Source organism: Oncorhynchus masou, chromosome 31, assembly GCF_036934945.1.
Source record: "Oncorhynchus masou masou isolate Uvic2021 chromosome 31, UVic_Omas_1.1, whole genome shotgun sequence".
In the NCBI taxonomy this organism is placed as follows: domain Eukaryota; kingdom Metazoa; phylum Chordata; class Actinopteri; order Salmoniformes; family Salmonidae; genus Oncorhynchus; species Oncorhynchus masou.
This window is the reverse complement of record NC_088242.1, coordinates 18,638,571-18,663,852: the sequence shown is the minus strand read 5'-3', so window position 1 is coordinate 18,663,852 and position 25,282 is coordinate 18,638,571. Positions and strand designations below refer to the sequence as shown.

At 43.4% G+C, this 25,282-nt stretch overlaps 1 protein-coding gene across 1 annotated transcript in view; it reads right to left on the bottom strand.

The window, feature by feature from the left end:
- The window catches only part of itga9 (integrin, alpha 9), a 144,086-nt gene that overhangs the window by 43,062 nt on the left and 75,742 nt on the right, over positions 1-25,282 (bottom strand). The window contains exon 16 of the mRNA XM_064950255.1: positions 865-1,017. Coding sequence (XP_064806327.1) covers positions 865-1,017 — 153 coding nt within the window. The remainder of the gene's footprint in view (positions 1-864; positions 1,018-25,282) is intronic.

Below are 25,282 nucleotides of genomic sequence, written 5' to 3'. Positions count from 1 at the left end.
GGAGATCCCTCAGGAGACCACCCACCACCTCATCAGGAGCATGTCCAGGCGTTGTAGGGAGGTCATACAGGCATGTGGAGGCCACACACACTACTGAGCCTCATTTTGACTTGTTTTAAGGACATTACATCAAAGTTGGATCAGCCTGTAGTGTGGTTTTCCACTTTAATTTTGAGTGTGACTCCAAATCCAGGCCTCCATCGGTTGATAAATTTGATTTCCATTGATAATGTTTGTGTGATTTTGTTGTCAGCACATTCAACTATGTAAAGAAAAAAGTATTTAATAAGACTATTTCATTCATTCAGATCTAGGATGTGTTATTTTAGTGTTCCCTTTATTTTTTTGAGCAGTGTATATATTTGAAACCAAATACATTAGACATGAACCAAATACATACTACTACTCAAGTAGTATTTTACAGGGCAACTTCTCACTTTTAATTTAATAATTTTCTGTTAAGGTATCTTTTACTCAAGTATGACATTTGGGTACTTTTTCCACCACTGCATACAGGCAACACAACAACTGAAGCCTGTTTCCTCATTCAACATACATACAGGCAACACAACAACTGAAGCCTGTTTCCTCATTCAACGTACATACAGGCAACACAACAACTGAAGCCTGTTTCCTCATGCAATGTACATACAGGCAACACAACAACTGAAGTCTGTTTCCTCATTCAACGTACATACAGGCAACACAACAACTGAAGCCTGTTTCCTCATTCAACGTACATACAGGCAACACAACAACTGAAGTCTGTTTCCTCATTCAACGTACATACAGGCAACACAACAACTGAAGCTTGTTTCCTCATTCAACGTACATACAGGCAACACAACAACTGTAGAATGTTACCTCATTCTTTGCTGCTATCTTGTCTCCTTTCTTCCAGCGTAGTACAGGTGTGAGAGCAGGCAGGTCATTGTCAAGATGTCCATCCACCACATGCTTCCCCAGGGTGTAGGCCACTTCAAAGGTGATGGCTGTGAACACGTCTTTCACGTCCTTCTGCAGAGAGACAGAGAGAAACAAAATGGCTGTTCAAGCACAATGTAATCTCGGAATCCAGAACCAAATCTTAAATGCTCGGTTTGTCATGAGAAAAGAGCTAAATGTTACCACCTAGAAAATAAATGCCTTTATCTTATGTTACCATCTGAACCTCTGAGTGGTTTTAAAATAGTTTCCTCCTGCTCTCTAGCAATCTCAACATGGACAGAGCCACCCAAACTTCAGGACTGGATCCTAGGTTCAGAAAAACACTCATGCCAACCTGAACTGTTCTGGCTCAGATATTTTCTCCACAGATTCTCCATTTCTGCTTGGATCCACCAACTATGGTGGATGCGTAACCAGAGCAGCCCAGTACAGCTCAGCCCAGCTCAGCTCAGCTCAGCCTTGGCTGGGCTCAGTAGTGTGAAGAAGGTAAAATGTAATACATTTCATAATAAACACCTGGCATTGCACTGCACTGTGCTCTACACTATCTTTTTCACTGTGAGGCCACACAACCTGAGAGAAGCGTAGAGAAAGTGTTCCTTTTGGCACGGGACTTGGAAACAAAAAGCTCCTGAATATGATCAAACCCTACATCCTCATTAGAGAATACTGTTGGAAAGGGGACACGAAAAAATCACATCTTTGTCTTTCTTGCTTTTCTTTCATCTATCTCTCCTGTCCATTACACTTCACTCACTCTGTTCTTTGAAGAGCTAGAGACTCTCTGATGGTGATGGGTTTGGCTCCATCGTGCTACCAACAGACCGGGAAAACTCACACAACTGATGCTTAACAGAAAACAAGTGTTTATCTTTGCCCCATACTAGTGTCTGGCAGCTTGGAGCCAAACCCCTTATGTAAACACAGATGGGTTCACTTTCTTTTTCTTTCCGGTGGGGGGTCTCTCTCTCCACTTCTCTCCGTCCGTCTCTCTCCCAATTTCCATTCTTTTATCGCTCCATTTTACACCGTTCGTCAACCCACCCACCCCCATCCTCTTCAGGTCATTTAGGAGGGCTGAAGTTCTGTCTGGTTGGATTAACACATTAGCCCACACATACTGAAACACACACACACTGACATCCTCTGTGGAGAGGTGACTGTCTGCTACCTAGCAACTTGAGAGAGTTATGGCAGGAAAGAGGAACAGTGTTGTAATGAGTAGGACATGAATGGACAGAAACAGGCCTGGTTACAGGGCTTATTCCTCCATGGGGAGGGATACGATAATCAACAGAAACAGGCCTGGTTACAGGGCTTATTCCTCCATGCGTAGGGATACAATAATCAACAGAAAAAGGCCTGGTTACAGGGCTTATTCCTCCAGGGGGAGGGATACTATAATCAACAGAAACAGGCCTGGTTACAGGGCTTATTCCTCCATGAGGAGGGATACTATAATCAACAGAAACAGGCCTGGTTACAGGGCTTATTCCTCCATGAGGAGGAATACAATACTGCAGCCCGTCCCAATGATCGCCATGAGTCAAATTGTAAAATTCACTAAAAGTTTTTGTGAATTATCCTCTTAGTAGTATAGCTTAATTTGTCAAGCTTCTGGTAACGCACAGATAGAAATATACCAAGATATGCAGTCTTCTTACTGTGCTTTATCTGCTTTACTGTTTGTCATTGAATACGTTTGCTAATTATGTCATTGTACTGTATGATTGAAGTATTTCTTTGTTAAATGTCACATTAAACAGAACACAAATATCATTGAATATATACTGAACAAAAATAAAGGCAACAAACAACAATATCTAAGATTTTACTAAGTTACAGTTCATATAGGGAAATCATTCCAATTAAATGAATTAAGCCCTAATCTATGGATTTCACAAGACAAATGCCTTTAAAAAAAGTAGGGGTGTGGAACACAAAACCAGTCAGTATCTGGTGTGACCACCATTTGTCTCATGCAACACGACACATCTCCTTCTCATAGAGTTGATCAAGCTGTTGGTTGTGGCCTGTGGAATTGGCAGGAACTGGAACACGCTGTTGTACACATCAATCCAGAGCATCCTAAACATGCCCAACGGGTGAAACGTCTGGTGAGTATGCAGGCCATGGAGGAACTGGGACATTTTCAGCTTCCAGGAATTGTGTACAGATCCTTGTGATATGAGGTGATGGCGGCGGAAACGCTGACATCTGTTCACAACGTTGACATCAGCAAACCGCTCTCCCACACGCGGTCTGTGGTTGTGAGGCCGGTTAGACATACTGCCAAATTCTTTAAAACGACATTGAAGGCAGCTCTGGTGGGCATAACTGCAGTCAGCATGCCAATTGAATGCTCCCTCGAAACTTGAGACATCTGTGGCATTTTGTTATGTGACAAAACTGCTCATTTTAGAGTGGCCTTTTATTGTCCCCATCACGAGGTGCACCTGTGTAATGATCATGCCGTTTAAATCAACTTCTTGATATTCCACACCTGTCAGGTGGATGGATTATCTTGGTAAAGAAGAAATGCTCACTAAAATGGATGTAAACAAATTTGTGCACAAAATCAGAGAATCCTTGGGATCTTTTATTTCAGCTCATGAAACATGCGACAAACTCTTCACATGTTGTGTTTATATTTTTGTTCAGTGTAATTTGATGGGTTTGGTTCCCAACCTTCCATATACTAAACAATGGGGACGAGCACCTCCACATCGAGGAGGCTGAAGTGGAGCTTCAAGTTCCTTGGGGTCCAAATCACTAAGGACTTAAAATGGCCCTCATACTTGCATATTCGTGATGAACCTCAGCCTCAGGAGGTTGAAAAGGTTTGGCCTGGGCTACATCTGAGTTGATCCTTCTATTTTATTTATTTACATTTTTGCAATGTCTCTATGCACCCTCACAGGACTCTACACACTGACAATACAACACACACACGCACTTCATTGCTCACACACACAACACGCACACACATTTATACTGACTCTACACTCATGCACCCACTCACATACAATCATCATATACGCTGCTACTACTCTGTTTATCATATATCCTGATGCCTAGTCACCTTACCCCTGTACATATCTACCCCTCTCACTCCACTGGAACTGGAACTGACCCTGTATGTACTATGGCTACGTACTTCCTCATGTCTTTTTGTTCTACCGTAAGTTATTTTTAGTATTACACTGTTATTGATTACTGCATTATTGGGGTTCGAGCTTGGAAGAAAGGCATTTCCCTGTACTTGTGCATGTGACATCAGAACTTGAAACACACAGCATGGACGTACACTACCGTTCAAAAGTTTGGGGTCACTAAGAAATGCCCTTGTTTTTGGAAGAAAAGCACTTTTTGTCCATTAAAATAACATCACATTGATCAGAAATACAGTGTAGACATTGGTAAGGTTGTAGATGAAGAGGCGACTCAGGAATGCTAGCCTACTAGGCAGAGTTGCAAAGAAAAAGCCGTATCACAGACTGGCCAATAAAAAGAAAAGATTAAGATGGGCAAAAGAACACGGACACTGGACAGAGGAACTTCGCCTAGTAGGCCAGCATCCCTGAATCACCTCTTCATCTAGAACATTAACAATGTCTACACTGTATTTCTGATCAATGTGATGTTATTTTAATGGACAATTTTTTTAAATGTTCTTTCAAAAACAAGGACATTTCTAAGTGACTCCAAACTTTTGAACAGCAGTGTATGCACAGGCATAAACACGCACGCAGGCATAAACACGCACGCAGGCATAAACACGCACGCAGGCATAAACACGCACGCAGGCATAAACACGCACGCAGGCATAAACACGCACGCAGGCATAAACACGCACGCAGGCATAAACACGCACGCAGGCATAAACACGCACGCAGGCATAAACACGCACCCAGGCATGAACACGCACGCAGGCATAAACACGCACGCAGGCATAAACACCCACCCAGGCATAAACACGCACGCAGGCATAAACACGCACGCAGGCATAAACACGCACGCAGGCATAAACACGCACGCAGGCATAAACACGCACGCAGGCATAAACACGCACGCAGGCATAAACACGCACGCAGGCATAAACACGCACCCAGGCATAAACGCCCACCCAGGCATAAACGCCCACCCAGGCATAAACGCCCACCCAGGCATAAACGCGCACCCAGGCATAAACGCGCACGCAGGCATAAACGCGCACGCAGGCATAAACGCGCACGCAGGCATAAACGCGCACGCAGGCATAAACGCCCACGCAGGCATAAACGCGCACGCAGGCATAAACGCGCACGCAGGCATAAACGCGCACGCAGGCATAAATGCGCACGCAGGCATAAACGCGCACGCAGGCATAAACGCGCACGCAGGCATAAACGCGCACGCAGGCATAAACGCGCACGCAGGCATAAACACGCACGCAGGCATAAACACGCACGCAGGCATAAACACGCACGCAGGCATAAACACGCACGCAGGCATAAACACGCACCCAGGCATAAACACGCACCCAGGCATAAACACCCACCCAGGCATAAACACGCACGCAGGCATAAACACCCACCCAGGCATAAACACGCACGCAGGCATAAACACGCACGCAGGCATAAACAAGCACGCAGGCATAAACACGCACGCAGGCATAAACGCCCACGCAGGCATAAACGCGCACGCAGGCATAAACAAGCACGCAGGCATAAACACGCACGCAGGCATAAACACGCACGCAGGCATAAACACGCACGCAGGCATAAACACCCACCCAGGCATAAACGCGCACCCAGGCATAAACGCGCACGCAGGCATAAACGCGCACGTAGGCATAAACGCGCACGCAGGCATAAACGCGCACGCAGGCATAAACGCGCACGCAGGCATAAACGCGCACGCATGCATAAACACCCACGCAGGCATAAACACCCACGCAGGCATAAACACCCACGCAGGCATAAACACCCACGCAGGCATAAACACCCACCCAGGCATAAACACGCACGCAGGCATAAACGCGCACGCAGGCATAAACACCCACCCAGGCATAAACACGCACGCAGGCATAAACACCCACCCAGGCATAAACACGCACGCAGGCATAAACGCGCACGCAGGCATAAACACGCACGCAGGCATAAACACGCACGCAGGCATAAACACGCACGCAGGCATAAACGCGCACGCATGCATAAACACGCACGCAGGCATAAACACCCACGCAGGCATAAACACCCACGCAGGCATAAACACCCACGCAGGCATAAACACCCACCCAGGCATAAACACGCACGCAGGCATAAACGCGCACGCAGGCATAAACACCCACCCAGGCATAAACACGCACGCAGGCATAAACACCCACCCAGGCATAAACACGCACGCAGGCATAAACGCGCACGCAGGCATAAACGCGCACGCAGGCATAAACGCGCACGCATGCATAAACACGCACGCAGGCATAAACACCCACGCAGGCATAAACACCCACGCAGGCATAAACACCCACCCAGGCATAAACACGCACGCAGGCATAAACGCGCACGCAGGCATAAACACCCACCCAGGCATAAACACGCACGCAGGCATAAACACCCACGCAGGCATAAACACGCACGCAGGCATAAACACCCACCCAGGCATAAACACGCAAGCAGGCATAAACACGCACGCAGGCATAAACGCGCATGCAGGCATAAATGCGCACGCAGGCATAAACACCCACGCAGGCATAAACACGCACGCAGGCATAAACACGCAAGCAGGCATAAACACCCACGCAGGCATAAACACGCACGCAGGCATAAACACGCACGCAGGCATAAACACGCACGCAGGCATAAACACGCACGCAGGCATAAACGCGCACGCAGGCATAAACGCGCACGCAGGCATAAACACGCACCCAGGCATAAATGCACACGCAGGCATAAACACGCACCCCGGCATAAACACGCACGCAGGCATAAACACGCACGCAGGCATGAACACGCACACAGGTCATGTACTGTTTGAGAGAGGGGCTGGCCTTTCCAATTCCCAGTGGTGTTTAGAGCTAAATGCTTCAAATAGCCCCTGTCCAGTGGCCTCTGAGTGAACCTACCTCCAGGGACCAGTCAGCCACAGGCCAGTGTCCCCACATTCAGCTGCAGCCCAGCACTCCAACACTAAAGGACTTAAATGGAGTTGTTGCAAAACATTAAACATAACTAGTGTTTGTTGTGTGAACTCTTGGAATTCTAAATGCCCTTTAAGTAAGTAGGGAAATAAAGAGTTGTAGTCCCTGGGAGCCATTAGGACCTTCATTAAACAACAACTTAGACTAGTTTAGAGGTCTTTCCACTAGATCTTGTCAAACAGAGACTGTTTTATTGTGGGAGACGGAGACAGAGCCTGGGTCCCAAATGGCACCTTCTTCCTTATACAGTATAGTACACTACTATAAGACCTGATCAAAAGTAGTGCACTATATAGGGAATAGGGTGCCATTTGGAATGGAACCACTTCACAAACCCAGAGTCAGGAACAGAACTATGCCTGGCTGGATTCTGAGAAAGAGCAGCAGGACTCACATCACATCCCTCTTTATATTAGGAAACAGTGGAGGTCATTGGTAAGCCTTCATTGACCCAAGCTTTTATCAGGCAGTTATTAATATTTGCCATACCACACCATCTCGACCCCTGCCTCCCAAGCCCCCCCCCCCAGCCCTAGTTCCAGGCTCCTACCTCACCCCGACCCCCCAACCACAGCCTTTCAAACCCAGCTCCCCAACCCTACATAGTCCACTACTCCAGCCTCCCACCCCAGCTCCAGCTCCCTCCCAGTGCTGCTGTTAACTCCTGTATTTATAGAACACAGGAGTTACTGAGCTTCAACTGAAACTGAGACCTACTGGGCGTTAACAGACTGTTGCCTTTAATTGTGTCAATGGAATGTACCCACACAACAACTGGTCCTTACATACAGGTACCAGTCACAGACACACACTAACACACATACACACCGAGGGCATACACACCGAGGGCACACACACCGGTCACAGTGCTGCACACACACACATGAGAGACAGCATGGCAACAGGTCAATCTATAGTGAAAGGCTGCCATTGTATGAACCAACACTCGTTTGTACTCAGACGCCTCAGGGAGGGTCTGTTTCATTCAATTGTGCCTTTTCACATCAGACGGAACACAAGCACTGATGGAGAATGAGTTTATGTTCTTTAGAATGAGTTTCTGTTCTTTAGAATAAGTTTCTGTTCTATAGAATGAGTTTCTGTTCTTTAGAGTTGATGTCCTTTAGAATGAGTTTCTGTTCTATAGAATGAGTTTCTGTTCTTTAGAATGAGTTTCTGTTCTTTAGAATGAGTTTCTGTTCTTTAGAATGAGTTTCTGTTCTTTAGAATGAGTTTCTGTTCTTTAGAATGAGTTTCTGTTCTATAGAATGAGTTTCTGTTCTATAGAATGAGTTTCTGTTCTATAGAATGAGTTTCTGTTCTATATAATCAGTTTCTGTTCTTTAGAATGAGTTTCTGTTCTTTAGAATGAGTTTCTGTTCTTTAGAGTGAGTTTCTGTTCTTTAGAGTGAGTTTCTGTTCTTTAGAATCCGTTTCTGTTCTATAGAATCTGTTTCTGTTCTATAGAATCCGTTTCTGTTCTTTAGAGTTTCTGTTCTATAGAATGAGTTTCGGTTATTTAGAATGAGTCATAAATCAGAGACAGAGTTTAAAGATAGAGGAGTTTATGTGACATACTGGAGGTTCACGTTTATCCCCAGAGAGAGATTGAAAGGAGGAGAGAGGAAGAGAGAGCGAGAGAAAGAGACCGTTTGAGTGAGTGAGAGGGAGGGAGGATACATTGCCAATAAACCAGGGTCCATGTCCCCTAGCTCAACATCAGGCACTACTCTGTGACTAGGACTAGTTGTCATTTGGATTTTTGTCACTTAAACTACCTTTCTTCGTCATCTGACAAGTTGATCTACCATCCAGTTGTTTACAATATAGGCCTACTTACAATATATACTGAACAAAAAACAAACGCAGTATGTAACAATTTCAACTATTTTACTGAGTTACAGTTCATATAAGGAAATCAGTCAATTAAAATAAATTCATTAGGCCCTTATCTATAGAATTCACATGACTGGGCAGTGGCTCCTATAACTATAAACTACTTGTAATTTGACTATGTTTCATGGCATTTCAATCAACCTGGGAGCAATTCTCAGGCAGTATATATAGCATTGTCTTGCTTTATTTTTGTTTTCAGTTTGATAACACTGGACAAAATGACTACTTAGGATACTGACAATTTGCTACTCTTTACTGTAGTTTAAGGATTGTTATACCCAGAACTATTTACCCACACAGGCACAGCAGCCTCAGTCCGGGAACTTCTCTGAAACACTCACTCACATGCAGTGGCGGATTTAGGTATAGGCGACATGGGCAGCCTCTGAGGGCGGCATCTTGCCAGGGGCGGCACGGAGCACCCGCACAAAAAAATCTGAATGGTGACATTCGCGCAATCTGTTTTCTATCGCTCATTTGCACATCACGTCAATGATATCAGGTCACAGTGTGGGACTGTGGGTCAATTAATCTTGTCGGAGTAGGCGCCCTGATTCTAGTTTGTAAGCTAGGCAGGCTCCTGCCTGCAAAAGTTTCCCACTCAGAAGTACAAGATGGGGAGGGGGTAGGTTGACCTCAGGTCTCCCCACTAAAAGCCCAAGGTAGGGGGAGTGGGGGAATCTATCAAATAGTGCACCTCTAACTTTGTACAGTACTAACGCAATTAGTAAAAACAGTCACACTACGAAATGCTACCAAATAAACCACAATTCATTCATAATACTGTGAGTACATAGTTTCTCAGACATATTGTTGGGGGGGGGGTTCACCCAGGGAGCCATACAAGCTAGAACCGCCACTGCTCACATGCATATCTGATTAGCAAGATGGCAGCACCCCAAGCCTCCCCTTCATGTTCTCACTCTCCCTCTCTCCGTCACAGTGGGTGCGGGGAGGATGATGTCAGCCTTTTCAAAGCTCTGATCCTCTCGCTCTTTCCCTATCACACACACACAACTTCCTTTAAAGCCTTTAAAGGGCAGAGCAAGGGAATTGCATATTTGAGTTGATATATTATTTATTTCCGGTCTACAATTCAGCTTGTTTCTAATGAATAGTAGTAACTGAAGGTTTCAATTCAAATACATCTTTACAAGATGGTTTTCCAGACCAGATTAAGCATAATATAGACCTGGACAAAAAAAATCATGCTTAATAGAGATTCAACATTGAAAGCACTTCATATTCCAGGAGTAGCCTTAATATTGGTTAAAACAAACCTACAAGAACAGCTGGAGAAACTGAAGAAGTAAATATCTCCACGGTGATCTTGTCAATGGGGTTAGTGGAAATAAACTTTGAGTGATTCATGGGACTCACTCCCTCTGAGGTGCTAAAGAAGATCGACACTATTTGAAATATCTCATGACAAGTATTTCCGTTAACAACTTGCACATATGGGGGGGGACATACGTTAGTTAAGCATCTTATCTGGCTTCGTCTTCCCATTGCCTCCCAGAGGAGTGAGGCAAGAGTCAGACCATTCCTGACCTGGCCCAGGCCAGTCTTAAGTTCTTTACCAGATATCTACCCAGGCCAGACCTGGGTTCAAATACTATTTTGAATATTTTAAGTACCTTCAATATTTCCTTCAGCCTGCCTCAGTATGCCAGATGTGAGGGATTTGCACCTTTTTAACATGTATATTGGTTCCATTAGCCAGGCAAGCTCAATCAAACCAAACTAAAGTATTTCAAATGATTTAAAATAGTATTTGAAGCCAGGTCTGCTACAGGTTACTGGTGAGGCTAGGACAGGCTTCAGCTGGTCCCAATCCTCATATGGAACCAATATAATACGGTCCCTAAAGGAAAGGACATGATTGGTGGGGAAGCTTGAAGGGATAATAGTGTGGTAGCGGTGGACGAGAAGGAAGAGAAGGAGATGTTCCTCTTCTCAAAATGAAAGTTTACGAGTGAAGCAGGCTTTTATCATGACTTGCCAATACTGCTAAATGGATTGACAATAATCATACCATTCAACATTCAACATTTTTTCCTTCCATATATTAGTTTGAATGTTATAAGTTGTATTAGGCACCAGCCCTGACACAGACCCTTACTCTACCCTTCTACTTCAGTAGACTCAGCCAGGAGAGAATAGCTGAGTCTACTCTGGCATGGTGTTAGAAGTAGAGGTGGAAACATTTCTCAGATCACACTCCAGGTTTATGCACGTACTTGAACCCCATAATAATTCACGGATGGGTTCTCATTCTTGATGTATGACTCTGTGTACAGAAGCACTTTGTTTTCACCAAACAAATCATACTGACGAACAATGGATTTTCACTGGATAGATGTCATGCCAACACACACACTCCTGTCGAAATGCGATGCCATCCCATTTTTATCTGGTATTTCCAGTGCTTATCTTTATAGTTGATAGGTTTAATGTCCCTACAAGACATTTAGTTATCCTAGTGTACATAATGGCTAATGTTACTGTACATGACAGGTCATCTTTTAAATGATGATGACAAGAAAACTAACATACTCCATACTCATTGATAAATAGTTCAAATGAAAAGCAATAGTCTCTCTCAAGTTGATAAGCACGTTTCTCCTCCTTTCAAACCACTGGGCTTTTGTGTCTGTGATATTTGTTGTGATAATAAGGAGCATTAAAGAGAAATATAAGATAAGTTCTGACCTCTAGTTGATGTTAAATATCATGGGTGCTGCTGTAACTGTTTTACCATAGCAAGATAAACAAACAAAACTCTGTCCCAAATGGCACCCGATTCCGTACAGTTGTAGGATCTTAATTTGATCACTCTTCTGTTGCTGAGAATTTGCAAACTTGTATTGTATTCAAGGTTTAAAAAGGCTTCCAAAGTTTGTAATTTAATCTTTAAAATGTCAGACCTGATTTGCTTTAACGAAAAATGTATCAACCCCTACAAAAATGTTCCATTAACAATAATCCACATAATAATTCACATTTCCTGTTGCTGCAGTATTATTTTCCTGCTGTAGAAAACTGGATCAAATTAAGATCTTACAGCTGTATCAAGTGAACTTCTTTTGAGCAGAGCCCTATTGGCCATGGTCAAAAGTACTGGGGTACTAATGGGGTACAATTTGGAACCTATCCTCTGCCTGGCTGAAGAAGGGAATTAGAAGGGAACATTGGAAGTGAGCACTTTAGAGCAGGGTTTCTTAAATGATGGGTTGGAACCCAAAGTGTGCCCTGGACATGTGAGAGGAGGGTCGTGAGTTATGAGAATACATCTACAATCACACACTCGTAGGTAGGATGATTTGGGTCACGGAAGGACGGTCAATGTTTCCTTTGGCTCTCGAACTGAAAAGGTTTGAAGAGCAACTTTCATGAAAAAAATAGTGTTAATTGAAAACCAGATGTTTTAGGCTTAGTTATAGTCAAACACGTAAATTCTGGTCTTCGTTTTGACAGTTGTTGAAAAGTGATATATTTTAGTTGTAAATGTAGCTCTTTTTGCCCCTAGTGGTTCAACTACCATCGAAATTGTGATGTAGAGGCCCACAGATTTCTAACTCTGAAAAGTGAAAGCATACCTGTGAGAGGGGTCCCCCTGGGAGTAGTTGTAGGTTTGTATACAGTACCAAAGACCAATCTGTGAGTTAATTTGACCATTGGAAAAAGAGCTACTGTGTAAATACTGCAATGCGGGTTGGATTGAATTGAGCCCCTAATTTTCATTTTCAAGGAAATGATTGCACTTTTCTTCCCAACACAATATTGTGATAAATGTGAGTCCACATTTCAAATATTTATTTTGCACCCAATGGGGAATTGGAATAGTGGCAATAGGAACTCGGCACCTTACCACTGTGTGTTAACTGTCCAGAACTGTATTTGCTCGCAATGCACATCATTTTATTATCAGAGCATGCCAGTGGACTTCTGGTAAGTATGCTTTAGTGAGAAAGTGTTGGGATCAGGTGCAACTACATTAACCCACCTCCAAAATGAAAATGTATGAGCAATTCCCCCCACTCACAACTTCTCACCTGAATGCATTGTTTGTATTTTTAAGTGAAGGGGTTGGGCAAAGGCTGAAATTGGGGCTGAGAGTTACCCTTTAAGAACCCCTGCTTTAGAGGAATATAACTTCAACAGCAGGAACATGTACCATCTGTGTGTGTGTGTGTGTGTGTGTGTGTGTGTATGCGCGTTCAACAGGAAACGTGAACCATCTGTGAAGTTGTCCCAGGAGGCTAGTCCAGCATACAGAACTATCTACCTCCCACTCTTGACACAACAACACATAACATTCCGTCACAACACACACACACAAACGAATGCATGCAAGTACGCGCACAAACTCCATTCGAAATCCGAGCATAGAAAGCCTCCCCCCAGAAACATCACTGAGTAACCTACCTAACACTACCCTCTTTAAAGGAATGGCCCCTGGGCTCATCACAGCAGTGGTTCCCATTAGGGACTATTGTATGGTGGCGTCCCAAACGGCACCCTATTCCCTAGTGCACTACGTCCGGTCAAAAGCTGTGCACTATGTAGGGAATAGGGTGTCATTTGGGACGCATCCATACAATAGTCCCTAATGGGAACCACTGCTGTGATGAGCCCAGGGGCTGTATGTATCAACCATCTCAGAGTAGGTGTGCTGATCTATGATCAAATCAAATTTTATTGGTCACATACACGTGATTAGCAGATGTTATTGTGGGTGTAGCGAAATGCTTGTGCATCTGGCTCCGACAGTGCATTAATATCTAACAAGTAATATCTAACAAATTACACAACATATACCCAATATACACAAATCTAAGTAAAAATTCATTAAGACTATATACACATATGGATGAGCGATGTCAGAGCGGAGCGGACTAAGATACAGTAGAATAGTAAAGAATACAGTATATACATATGAGATGAGAATATGTAAACATTATTAAAGTGACTAGTGTTCCATTCCTTAAAGTGTCCAGTGATTTCAAGTCTGTGTATATAGGGCAGCAGCCTCTACTGTACTATTGATGGTTATTTAACAGTCTGATGGCCTTGAGATTGAAAAGCAGCTTCTGTCTCTCGGTCCCAGCTTTGATGCACCTGTACTGACCTCGCCTTCTGGATGATAGCGGGGTGAACAGGCAGTGGCTCGGGTGGTTGATGTCCTTGATGATCCTTTTGGCCTTCCTGTGACATCGGGTGCTGTAGGTGTCCTGGAGGGCGGGTAGTTTGCCCCCGGTAATGCGTTGGGCAGACCGCAGCACCCTCTGGAGAGCCTTGCGGTTGCGGGTGGTGCAGTTTCCATACCAGACGGTGATACAGCCCAACAGGATGCTTTCAATTGTGCATCTGTAAAGTTTGTGAGGGTTTTAGGTGACAAGCCACATTTCTTTGAAGAAGGTGCTCTGTTGCGCCTTCTTCACCACACTGTCTGTGTGGGTGGTCCATTTTAGTTTGTCAGTGACGCCAAGGAACTTAAAGCTTTCCACCTTCTCTACTGCGGTCCCGTCGATGTAGATAGCAGAGGGTTCACCCCCCTGTTTCCTGAAGTCCACGATCATATCCTTTGTTTCGTTGATGTTGAATGAGAGGTTGTTTTCCAAGCAATAGACTCTGAGAGCCCTCACCTCCTCCCTGTAATCAAATCTACTACTTCTGTTGTGTTGCAAACTTGATGATTGAGTTGGAGGCGTGCTTGGCCACACAGTCATGGGTGAACAGGGAGTACAGGAGGGGGCTGAGCACGCGCACCCTTGTGGGGCTCCAGTGTTGAGGATCAGCGGAGTAGAGAGGTTTCCTACCTTCACCACCAGGGGGCGGCCAGTCAGGGAGTCCAGGACCCAGTTGCACAGGAAGGGGTTCAAACCCAGGGCCTCAAGCTTAATTATGAGCTTGGAGGGTACTATGATTTTGAATGCTGAGCTATAGTCAATAAACAGAATTCTTACCAAGGCATTCCTCTTGTCCAGATGGGATAGGGCAGTGTGCAGAGTGATGGTGATTGCATTGTCTGTGGATTTATTGGGGTGGTAAGCAAATTGAAGTGGGTCTAGGGTGTCAGGTAAGGTGGAGGTGATATGATCCTTGACTAGTCTCTCAAAGCACTTCATGATGACAGAAGTGAGTGCTACAGGCGGTAGACATTTAGTTCAGTTATCTTTGCCTTCTGGGGTACAGGAACAATGATGGCCATCTTGAAGCATGTGTAGACAGTAGACTGCAATAGGGAGAGATTGAATATGCCTGTAAATACGCCAGCCAGCTGGTATGCACATGCTCTGAGGACATGGCTAGGAATGCCTTCTGGGCCAGCAGCCTTGCGAGGGTTAACACGTTTAAATGTTTTACTCATGCCCGCCACGGATAAGGAGAGCCCACAGTCCTTGGTAGCGGGCCGCGTCGGTGGCACTGTGTTATCCTCAGAGCGTGCGAAGAATGTGTTTAGCCTGACCGGAAGCAAGACATCGGTCTCGGCAATTTAGCTGGTTTTCGTTTTGTAGTCCGTGATTGTCTGTAGTCCCTACCACATACGTCACGTGTCTGATCTGTTGAATTGTGACTCCACTTTATCTCTATACTGATGTTTAGCTTGTTTGAATGCCTTGCAGAGTGAATAACTGCACTGTTTATATTCTGCCATATTCCCAGTCAGCTTGCCATGGTTAAATGCAGTTGTTTGCGCTTTCGGTTTCACGCAAATGCCACCATCTATCCACGGTTTCTGGTTAGGGTAGGTTTTAATAGTCACAGTGGGTACTACATCTCCCATACACTTCCTTATAAATTCTGTCCCCGCTGTCCATGTAATCATATATAATATTGTCTAAAAGGCAAAACTGATCCTAAATCAACTGATCCTAAATCCTTCTGTGGGACGTTTTTCGAATACGGGTCCTGAAGTTCACATGCTTACATACAGTACATGACCTTAATGCTTATGGGCATAAGAGAATAGGAGAGGGAATGGTTTAATTGCTTTCTGAAACAATGGCAGTATGTGTGTGTGTGCATGTAAACACAAATTACAGTAAACCTTTATGAGCTCAGCACACATCATGTAAAAGGCATTCAGGACCTGACCCTGAGACAGTTAAAATACAGCTGGGATTCATAAAGACACACACGCACACACACACACACACATTTTCTGCTTCAAACACACTAAAACCATCCCTGTTTTTACTATTTGTACATTCTGTTAACAAATGAAGAGCTTTAGATATTCATCCCAATGTTGATATCTAACTACAAGGTTCTAATGGAAGTGAAAACATTCAAAACACAGTGAGCCTTGAAAAAAAACAACTACAAAGGAATAGCTCAACACAGCTGTACATCTTCACTAACACACAAAACAAACAGTTCCCTAACACTGTAAGCTGCACAGTTTAAAGTCACTACAGATGTAAGATGTAAATTTGATCACTCTTTTGTTGCTGAGATTTTTCCTGCTCAGAAGGAAATGCATCTTGAGGTTTAAAAAGGCTTCTAAGGTTTAACATTTCCACTTTAAAATCTCAAACTTGATTTACGGTAATGACGAATGAATGAACCCCTGCTAAAAGTTACAATTTATTATAATCCACATTTCCTTATGCTGCATGATTATTTTCCTGCTGTAGCAAATTGGCTCAAATTAGGATCCTACATCTGTACATAACATGCCTGTTTGATGTTTGGAGAAAACTATTTCCTCTTTTATTATGTCATCCACTTTGGGACGACTTCCCATTTTTCACGCTCCTAGCAATTCACCAAGTGTGGACTGAGAGTGCCTTAAAAGACTGAAATAAGAGGGTTTTGCGGAACTTTTAAGACGAAACAGAGAGCTTCTTAATTAAAAAGAGAGTTCCACTGCTGCTTCCCCATTCTCAGAGTTCCAGAATCCCTGACAATTCCAGAATTCCCGACAATTCTAGAATTCCCAGTGCCTGCCAATCACCTTGTCCACCTATCCCCTGCTCCCTGGCAGGCCTTCCCTGTTACTGGGTCCCACTGCTTTCACAGTGTGTTTCACCTTAAGGACACACACTAGGCTGAGGCTCTCCAACAAAGCAGAACAACTGTAGCTTCTAGTGCTGCTGAAGAAAATTAGGATTCAGAGCCATTCCTTTTATGGAAGCAAAATACACGCATACGTGTGCAAGTTTGTGTGTGTGTGTGTGTGTGAGGACTGTGGCTGGCTGAAACATGGCTTCAATCACTTTCTCGGCAGCCACTCTACACAGGAAGTTCATTTGCAGCTAAACCAGAGACGCTGGGGTATCTAACATTCTGCTTAGAAGAAATACTGTACTATCATACAGTGGCTCCAGTATGAACAAAGTTGGAGGTAGTTTCACCAGCCAATGCTAACTAGCGTTCGCACATTGACTGGATTTCTATGTTTATCTTTTATTTATTTTTCTAGGCAAGTCAGTTAAGAACACCTTTTTATTTACAATGACAGCCAAGGAACAGTGGGTTAACTGCCTTGTTAACCCATGACAGGTTGTTGACAGATTGTCAGCTCGGGGATTCGATCTAGCAACCTTAGGGTTACTGGCCCAACGCTCTAGGCTACCTGCCACTCCTACTTATCTACTAGCATGCTAGCAGATACCCATAGCCCTAAAGTCATTGCGCTAACGCAAGTTAGCATTGGCTTGAGAAACGACCTCAAACTTTGTTCATAGTGGACACAGAGACATAAAAATGGTATCCAGGAGTTCATCGGACTCTGGGGAAGTAGATAAAAATTGCCAAAATATCCCTTAAAGTCTAGGAGGTGCTAGTGTTTATGTTGATCAAAAAACAATTCTTACAATGCACTATTACATTAGAATGCTTTTTATACCTCAAGGCTAACAATAAATGTCCTCAAATTCTATATCAACCGTAGCTAATGACGTTCTTTGTTGCTGTTTTTACATGACAACAAGAGTTTGAAGACTTCCTGAAGTTTGAAGACTTCCTGTCTTTGAGAAATGAACTTCCTGTGACATCTTGATAATGATTTACCGAAACATAAACAGGAAGCTTTTGATTTCCACTTGTCTGAGTCTGGTCTGATTGGACAAATAATCATTTTTACAGACCAAAGCACTCTGGGAAAAACACAAATATTATTTAGAATTACAGTACATACTGTACGACTGTAAAAAATCTGAAATTATCTCCTGCACCTTTTCTTAACCTAATTGTCAGGTGTGCGACACATTATGGTCAGGTGTGCGGCACATTATTCATTCATGTGACCTAGAAAGAACTTCTGCTATCATATCAAAGAGAATACCAAATAGGTGTGGATAGGGATAAGCAGACATGTTGGGTATTATGTAGTTTTATCATGTAGCAAGCCCCTGTCATCTCTGTCTCTATTTGAAACATCCTGATAACTGACTGAGGAGAGCTCCAGATGTTTCCTGTAGCTGATCTGGTCACAAACCCTGCTAGGGACACTTTTACTGCGACATTCATTGTTATTCTTGGATCCATTGTGGTGGGACACTTGTACAACAGTCAGTTAGCACTGTGTTCTGATCATAGATCAACATGAGTGCTTCAAATCCTCTTGATGGTGCCAGGTTATTGACTGTAGTGCACTTCAGACCTGGGTTCAAATACTAATTGAAATCTTTCAAATACTTTGACCCTTTTCTTAAAGCATGCCTAGAGTGCCAGGTCGGCACATTTCTTCAGGCACAATTGAACACAGCTAAAGTATTTAAAATAATCTAAAATAGTATTTTAACCCAGTTCTGCTGTGAAGAAGTGCACACAAAATAAATCTCTGATGTGTTACATTTTTTATGATTTTTTTCTCACTGAGGCCAGGATGTGTATACATGTACAGGAATCCTGGTATTGACATGGGGCTGTGATGACAGGAGTATACGCTTCCAGCAACAACCAGGGCGAGTAGCCAGGTTAGATAAGAAGTAGTGCCGGGGTTGGGACCAAGGTTCGAGGCTGTTTGTGTGTGTGTGTGTGTGTGTGTGTGTGTGTGTGTGTGTGTGTGTGTGTGTGTGTGTGTGTGTGTGTGTGAGGCTGAGCCTTTCAGGGGCCCTATTGTAAACACATTGAGTTATAATCAGTGACTGTTATAACACACTTGTGTGCACATACACAAGCACACACACCCACCCACCCACAAAACCACACACACAGTGAGTTATAATCACACTGTTATCAGATGACACCATAGTGCCCTCAAAACTCATCAATAAGCTAAGGACCCTGGGACTAAACACCTCCCTTTACAACTGGATCGTGGACTTCCAGATGGGCCGACCCCAGGTGGTAAGGGTAGGGAACAACACATCCGCCACGCTGATCCTCAACGTGGGGTCCCTCAGAGGTGCATGCTCAGTCCCCTCCTGCACTCACTGTTCACTCATGACTGCATGTCCAGGCACGACTCCAACAAAATCATGAAGTTTGCCGATTACACAACAGTGGTAGGCCTGATCACCTACAACAACAAGACAGCCTATAGGGAGGAGGTCAGAGACCTGGTCGTGTGGTGCCAGGTCAACAACCTCTCCCTCAACATGATCAAGACAAAGGAGATGATTGTGGACTACAGGAAAAGGAGGACCGAGCATACCCCCATTCTCATTGATGGGGCTGTAGTGGAGCAGGTTGAGAGCTACAAGTTCCTTGGCGTCCACATCAAAACAAACTATCATGGTCCAAACACACTAAGACAGTCGTGAAGAGGGCACGACAAAGCCTATTCCCCCTCAGGAGACTGAAAAGATTTGGCATGGGTCCTCAGATCCTCAAAAGGATTTATACAGCTGCACCATCGAGAGCATCCTGATTTGTTGCATCACCCCCTGGTATGGCAACTGCTCGGCCTCCGACTGCAAGGCACTACAGAAGGTTGTGCGTACGGCCCAGTACATAACTGGGGCCAAGCTTCCTGTTATCCAGGACCTCTATACCAGGCGGTGTCAGAGGAAGGCCCTAAAAATTGTCAAAGACTCCAGCCACCCTAGCCAGAGACTGTTCTCTCTGCTACTGCACGGTAAGACGTTCCCGGAGCGCCAAGTCTAGGTCCAAAAGGCTTCTTAATAGCTTCTACCCCCAAGCCATAAGACTCCTGAACAGCTAATCAAAGGGCTAACCAGACCCCGCTTTTACGCTGCTGCTAATCTCTGTTTATAATCTATGCATAGTCACTAACTCTACCTACATGTACATATTACCTTAATTACCGAAAACGAACCCCTGCCTTCGCACATTGACTCTGTACCGCACCCCCTGTATATAGCCTTGCTTGTTATTTTACTGCTGCTGTTTAATTATTTGTAACTTTTATTTTCTATTTTTTACTTAACATTTATTTTCATTTTTTTCTTAACTTCTTAAAGCATTGTTGGTTACACCTCTCTGGGATATGTCAAAAGCCAGGGAAAATGCAGAGCGCCATATTCAAAATAATTACTATAAAAATCAAACTGTCATTAAATCACACATGCAAGATAACAAATTAAAGCTACACTTGTGAATCCAGCCAACATGTCAGATTTCAAAAAGGCTTTTCGGCGAAAGGAAACGAGGCTATTATTTGAGGGTAGCACCTCCGTAAACAAAGAGAGAAAAGCATATTTCAACCCTGCAGGCGCGACACAAAATGCAGAAATAAAAATATAATTCATGCCTTACCTTTGATGAGCTTCTTTTGTTGGCACTCCAATATGTCCCAAAAACATCACAAATGGTCCTTTTGATCGATTAATTCTATCGATATCTATCCAAAATATCAATTTATTTGGCGCATTTGATCCAGAAAAACACCGGCTCCAACTTGCGCAACATGACTACAAAATATCTCAAAAGTTACCTGTCAACTTTGCCAAAACATTTCAAACTACTTTTGTAATACAACTTTAGGTATGTTTTAACGTAAATAATCGATAAAATTGAAGACGGGATGATCTGTGTTCAATACAGGAGGAAAACAAACTGTAGCTAGCTTTCTGGTCACGCGCCTCTAACAGTACACTTCAAGTGACCCTCGTTCAAGATGGCCATACTTCTTCATTACACAAAGGAAAAACCTCAACCAATTTCTAAAGACTGTTGACATCCAGTGGAAAGGAGAGGAAATGTAAGAAGGTCCCTTAGAAATCTGGATTCCCAATGAAAATTAATTGAAAGAGAGTGACCTCAAAAAAGAAAAAAATCTGAATGGTTTGTCCTCTGGGTTTCGCCTGCTAAATAAGTTCTGTTATACTTACAGACATGATTCAAACAGTTTTAGAAACTTCAGAGTGTTTTCTATCCAAATCCAAATATGCATATCTTATCTTCTGGGGATAAGTAGCAGGCAGTTGAATTTGGGCATGCATTTCATCCGGAAGTGAAAATACTGCCCCCTGTCACCAAGAAGTTAATTAAGGGCTTGTAAGTAAGCATTTCACTGTAAGGCCGGCTGTATCCAGCACATGTGACAAATAAATGTGATTTGATTGATTTGATAACACACATCTTATCCTGTCCTGGCTCGGGAAAAGCCTGTATCACAACCGGCCGTGATTGGGAGTCCCATAGGGTGGCGCACAGTTGGCCCAGCTTTGGCCGGTGTAGGCCGTCATTGTACAGTAAATAAGAATTTGTTCTTAACTGACTTACCTAGTTAAATAAAGGTTAGATAAAAAAAATTAATAAAAAAGGATGAGACCCAATGTAAAACATTTAGCACCTCTGTGACCATCTGTTTACCATAACCATTTGTTCAGAAACTATAGGCTATCCTCCATTCTAGTAACGTTTTAATGGCCAGAACTCTAATCACAGCCTGTCATCAGAGAACACACATCTGATCCTGCCCCTTTGTGATCTCATGTTGTCCATAGTATCAATATATTTTTATTTTATTTAACTAGGCAAGTCAGTTAAGAACAAAATATTATTTTACAATGAATTCCTACCCCGGGCCAAACCCACCCTTAACCAATGGGACTCCCGATCACGGCCGGTTGTGATACAGCCCGGGATTGAACCAGGGTCTGTAGTGACGCCTCTGGCACTGAGATGCAGTGCCTTATCAACTAACCTACATTTTCTGATGGAGGACATTGACGTAGATAATAAACAATGTTCTATATCTATGGCCATCCATGGCTAAAAAGTCATGTTTTTCATCTAAAGAAAAAATAAATCATCAGCTTTTAATTGTGAGCGAGAGCTACAGTTATTTTTACTCCAAGCTGCTCCCCATAGCCAACATTTGGTTGAGAAGATTTCCCTCCTTTCTACGTCACTTGAGTTTCCTTTTCAGTGGTTAGAGGGAAACATAGTGGGCAGAGAGTCTTCCCTCCGGTCAGACTTGGCCACCACATACTGTGTGTGTGTGTGTATGGTGAGATTAAGTGGCAGCTATCTAGCCAGTACAAGAGCCATCCAGGAAACCTTTTAAATTTAGTGTTCTATTGCAGTGGTTCCCAACCTTTTTTGGTTACCGTACCACCACCTAAATTTTGCTCTGCCCGGAGTAACACTGAAGTACCCCCTCATGTGTATTTTACCAGTAACCCTATGGTCTCATGAGCATTTTACCAGTAACCCTATGGTCTCATGAGCATTTTACCAGTAACCCTATGGTCTCGTGTGCGTTTTACCAGTAACCCTGTGGTCTCATGAGGCTTTTCAAGTACCCCTGTAGATAGGCCAAGTACCTCCAGGGGTCCGTCTAAACTGGGACTGAGATGAGAACGGCTCATAGATTGTCCCAGTCCCTGCTGTCAAATCCACATGGGGACATCCTCAACAGTATGCTAAACATCTTATGACTCTGCACAATCTAGTGCTGTAATATTGCCTAATCCACTCAATTCTGTCCAGACTGATACCTGCAGACAGTACAGTATATCAAAGGATATATCGAAGGATATACTCCAAGAACAGGATACATTACATTTTTCCTCTTTATTTATTCCTGTAGCCCTCCTCTGCTCTGACTACATCCCTCTGACTATACTAACCTAGCCATTAAGAGAGTTGGGCCAGTAACAAAAAGGTTGCTGGTTCAAATCCCTGAGCTGACACATCTGTCAATGTGCCCTTGAGCAAGGCACTTAACCCTAATTGCTCCTGTAAATCGCTCTGGATAAGAGCATCTGCTAAATGTAAATGTAATCCCAAATGACTCCCTATATAGTGGACTACTTTTGACCAGAGCCAAATAGAGTGCCATTTGAGAGACAGCCTCAATGCATTTTGAATGTTTTTCCATCCTATTGTTTACGACTGCTGCAAGACGAATTGCCTCTCTGAGGACAATGAAGTTTTCTGAATCTGAATAAATAGAGTGGAGCTGCCGTGACTTTCTTTAGAAACCAGCTGGACACTATTACCTTCCTCCTGCCATGTGGATTCATTGTATCAGTTTCCTCTCTATGCTTGTGTGTGTGTATAGCTGTATGTGTGTGCACACGTGTGTGTGTGTGTGTTATTGTATCAGCATTCTTGGCCTGCGGTAAATGAAACCAGTTGAATGGCATTGAGGGAATTGAAAATGTCTTACTGCTGCAGAACTGTATAAGGAGGCAAACAAAGCATGCAGTGTGGTTGTGGTGGAAGCGTGTGGCTCTGGCTCTGTCTGCTAACGTGCCAGTGAGGGTTGAGACTCTGGGTCTCAGAGCAGCTCGGTCACTCGAGATCCAAGGCGATATTTGATGTTCGTCCAGGTCCCCAGGATGTCGAAAAGGCCTTGAAAACTGGCCTCTAAGGGCAATGGTGAGCACTATTACCATCAAGTAGGCTTGTGGCTTGCTAGGGCATTGTGGATGGGAGATGTGGATGATGGATGGGCGTAAGCCGTGAGCTCCCACTCTTGTGTAGCTAGCTAGCTTAGCAGGCTATTAGTTCCATTACATTCTCCAAGGAGGATCTACAGTACCAGTCAAAAGTTTGAACACACCTACTCATTCAAGGGTTTTTCTTTATTTTTGTACTATTTTCTACATTGTAGAAAGTAGTGATGATATAAAACTATTAAATAACACTATGGAATCATGTCGTAACCAAAAAAGTATTGAACAAATCTAAATATATTTAAATCTAAATCTTTGTGGAATTTCTTTCCTTCTTAATGAGTTTGAGCCAATCTGTTGTGTTGTGACAAGGTAGGGGTGGTATACAGAAGATAGGTAAAATAAGTCAATGTTATGGCAAGAACAGCTCAAATAAGACATGAAGGTCAGTCAATATGGAAGAAGGAGAGTGATGTTGCTGCACCAGATGCACCAGTTGCTGCACCAGATGACCTGGCCTCCACAATCACCCGACCTCAACCCAATTGATATGGTTTGGGATGAGTTAGACTGCAGAGTGAAGGAAAAGCAGTCAACAAGTGCTCAGCATATGTGGGAACTCCTTCAAGACTGATGGAAAATCTTTCCTTGTGAAGCTGGTTGAGAGAATGCCAAGAGTGTGCAAAGCTGTCATCAAGGCAAAGGGTGGCTACTTTGAAGAATCTCAAATATAAAATATTTAAAACATTTTTTAACACTTTTTTGGTTACTACATGATTATGTGTTATTTCATAGTTTTGATGTCTTCACTATTATTGTACAATGTAGGAATATATATATAAAAAAAATAAGAAAAACCCTTGAATGAGTAGGTGTGTCCAAACTTTTGACTGGTACTGTAGAGAGAATTTTGATTCATCACATGACATTGAGTTTGCAATATGAAGACTTTATTATAAAAGAAATGAAAATGTTCCACAGAAAATGTGCATAGGAAAATCATAACTGGCAGGCAGATCAATAGAAATGGTACAATTACTTGACACTCCAAATGGAAAAGGTTGACAACCACTGGTGTAGCCTATTGTCGGCAACTTCAGGAGCATAATGGCAGAATCTGTGAAGGCCAGCAGCAGTGGGAGGAGGCTAAGGAACAGGTTTTCTTCTGGTTGGGTTATAATGATCTCTGGCTCACTCTTTAGTCATTTGAGTGTCTTCAATTTTAAACGCAGTGTTTAAAGCATCAGACAAGCTCAGTAGCATACATATTGTTGATTTTATTCAAACATAGGGTGTGTCTATATATGGAAAAATACACGTTTTAAACAGACGACTCTCGGTCGACCAATAATATTGTTGGGTTGGGGAGAGCCCTACTTCGCTGGCAGTATTGTATATCCTCTAACAGTGTCCTGGCACCACTGGGTATTTAAAGACACATCAACCTATTCTGATGTCTGGTCCTTGGAGCTTCTTGGGTATGAGCACTGGA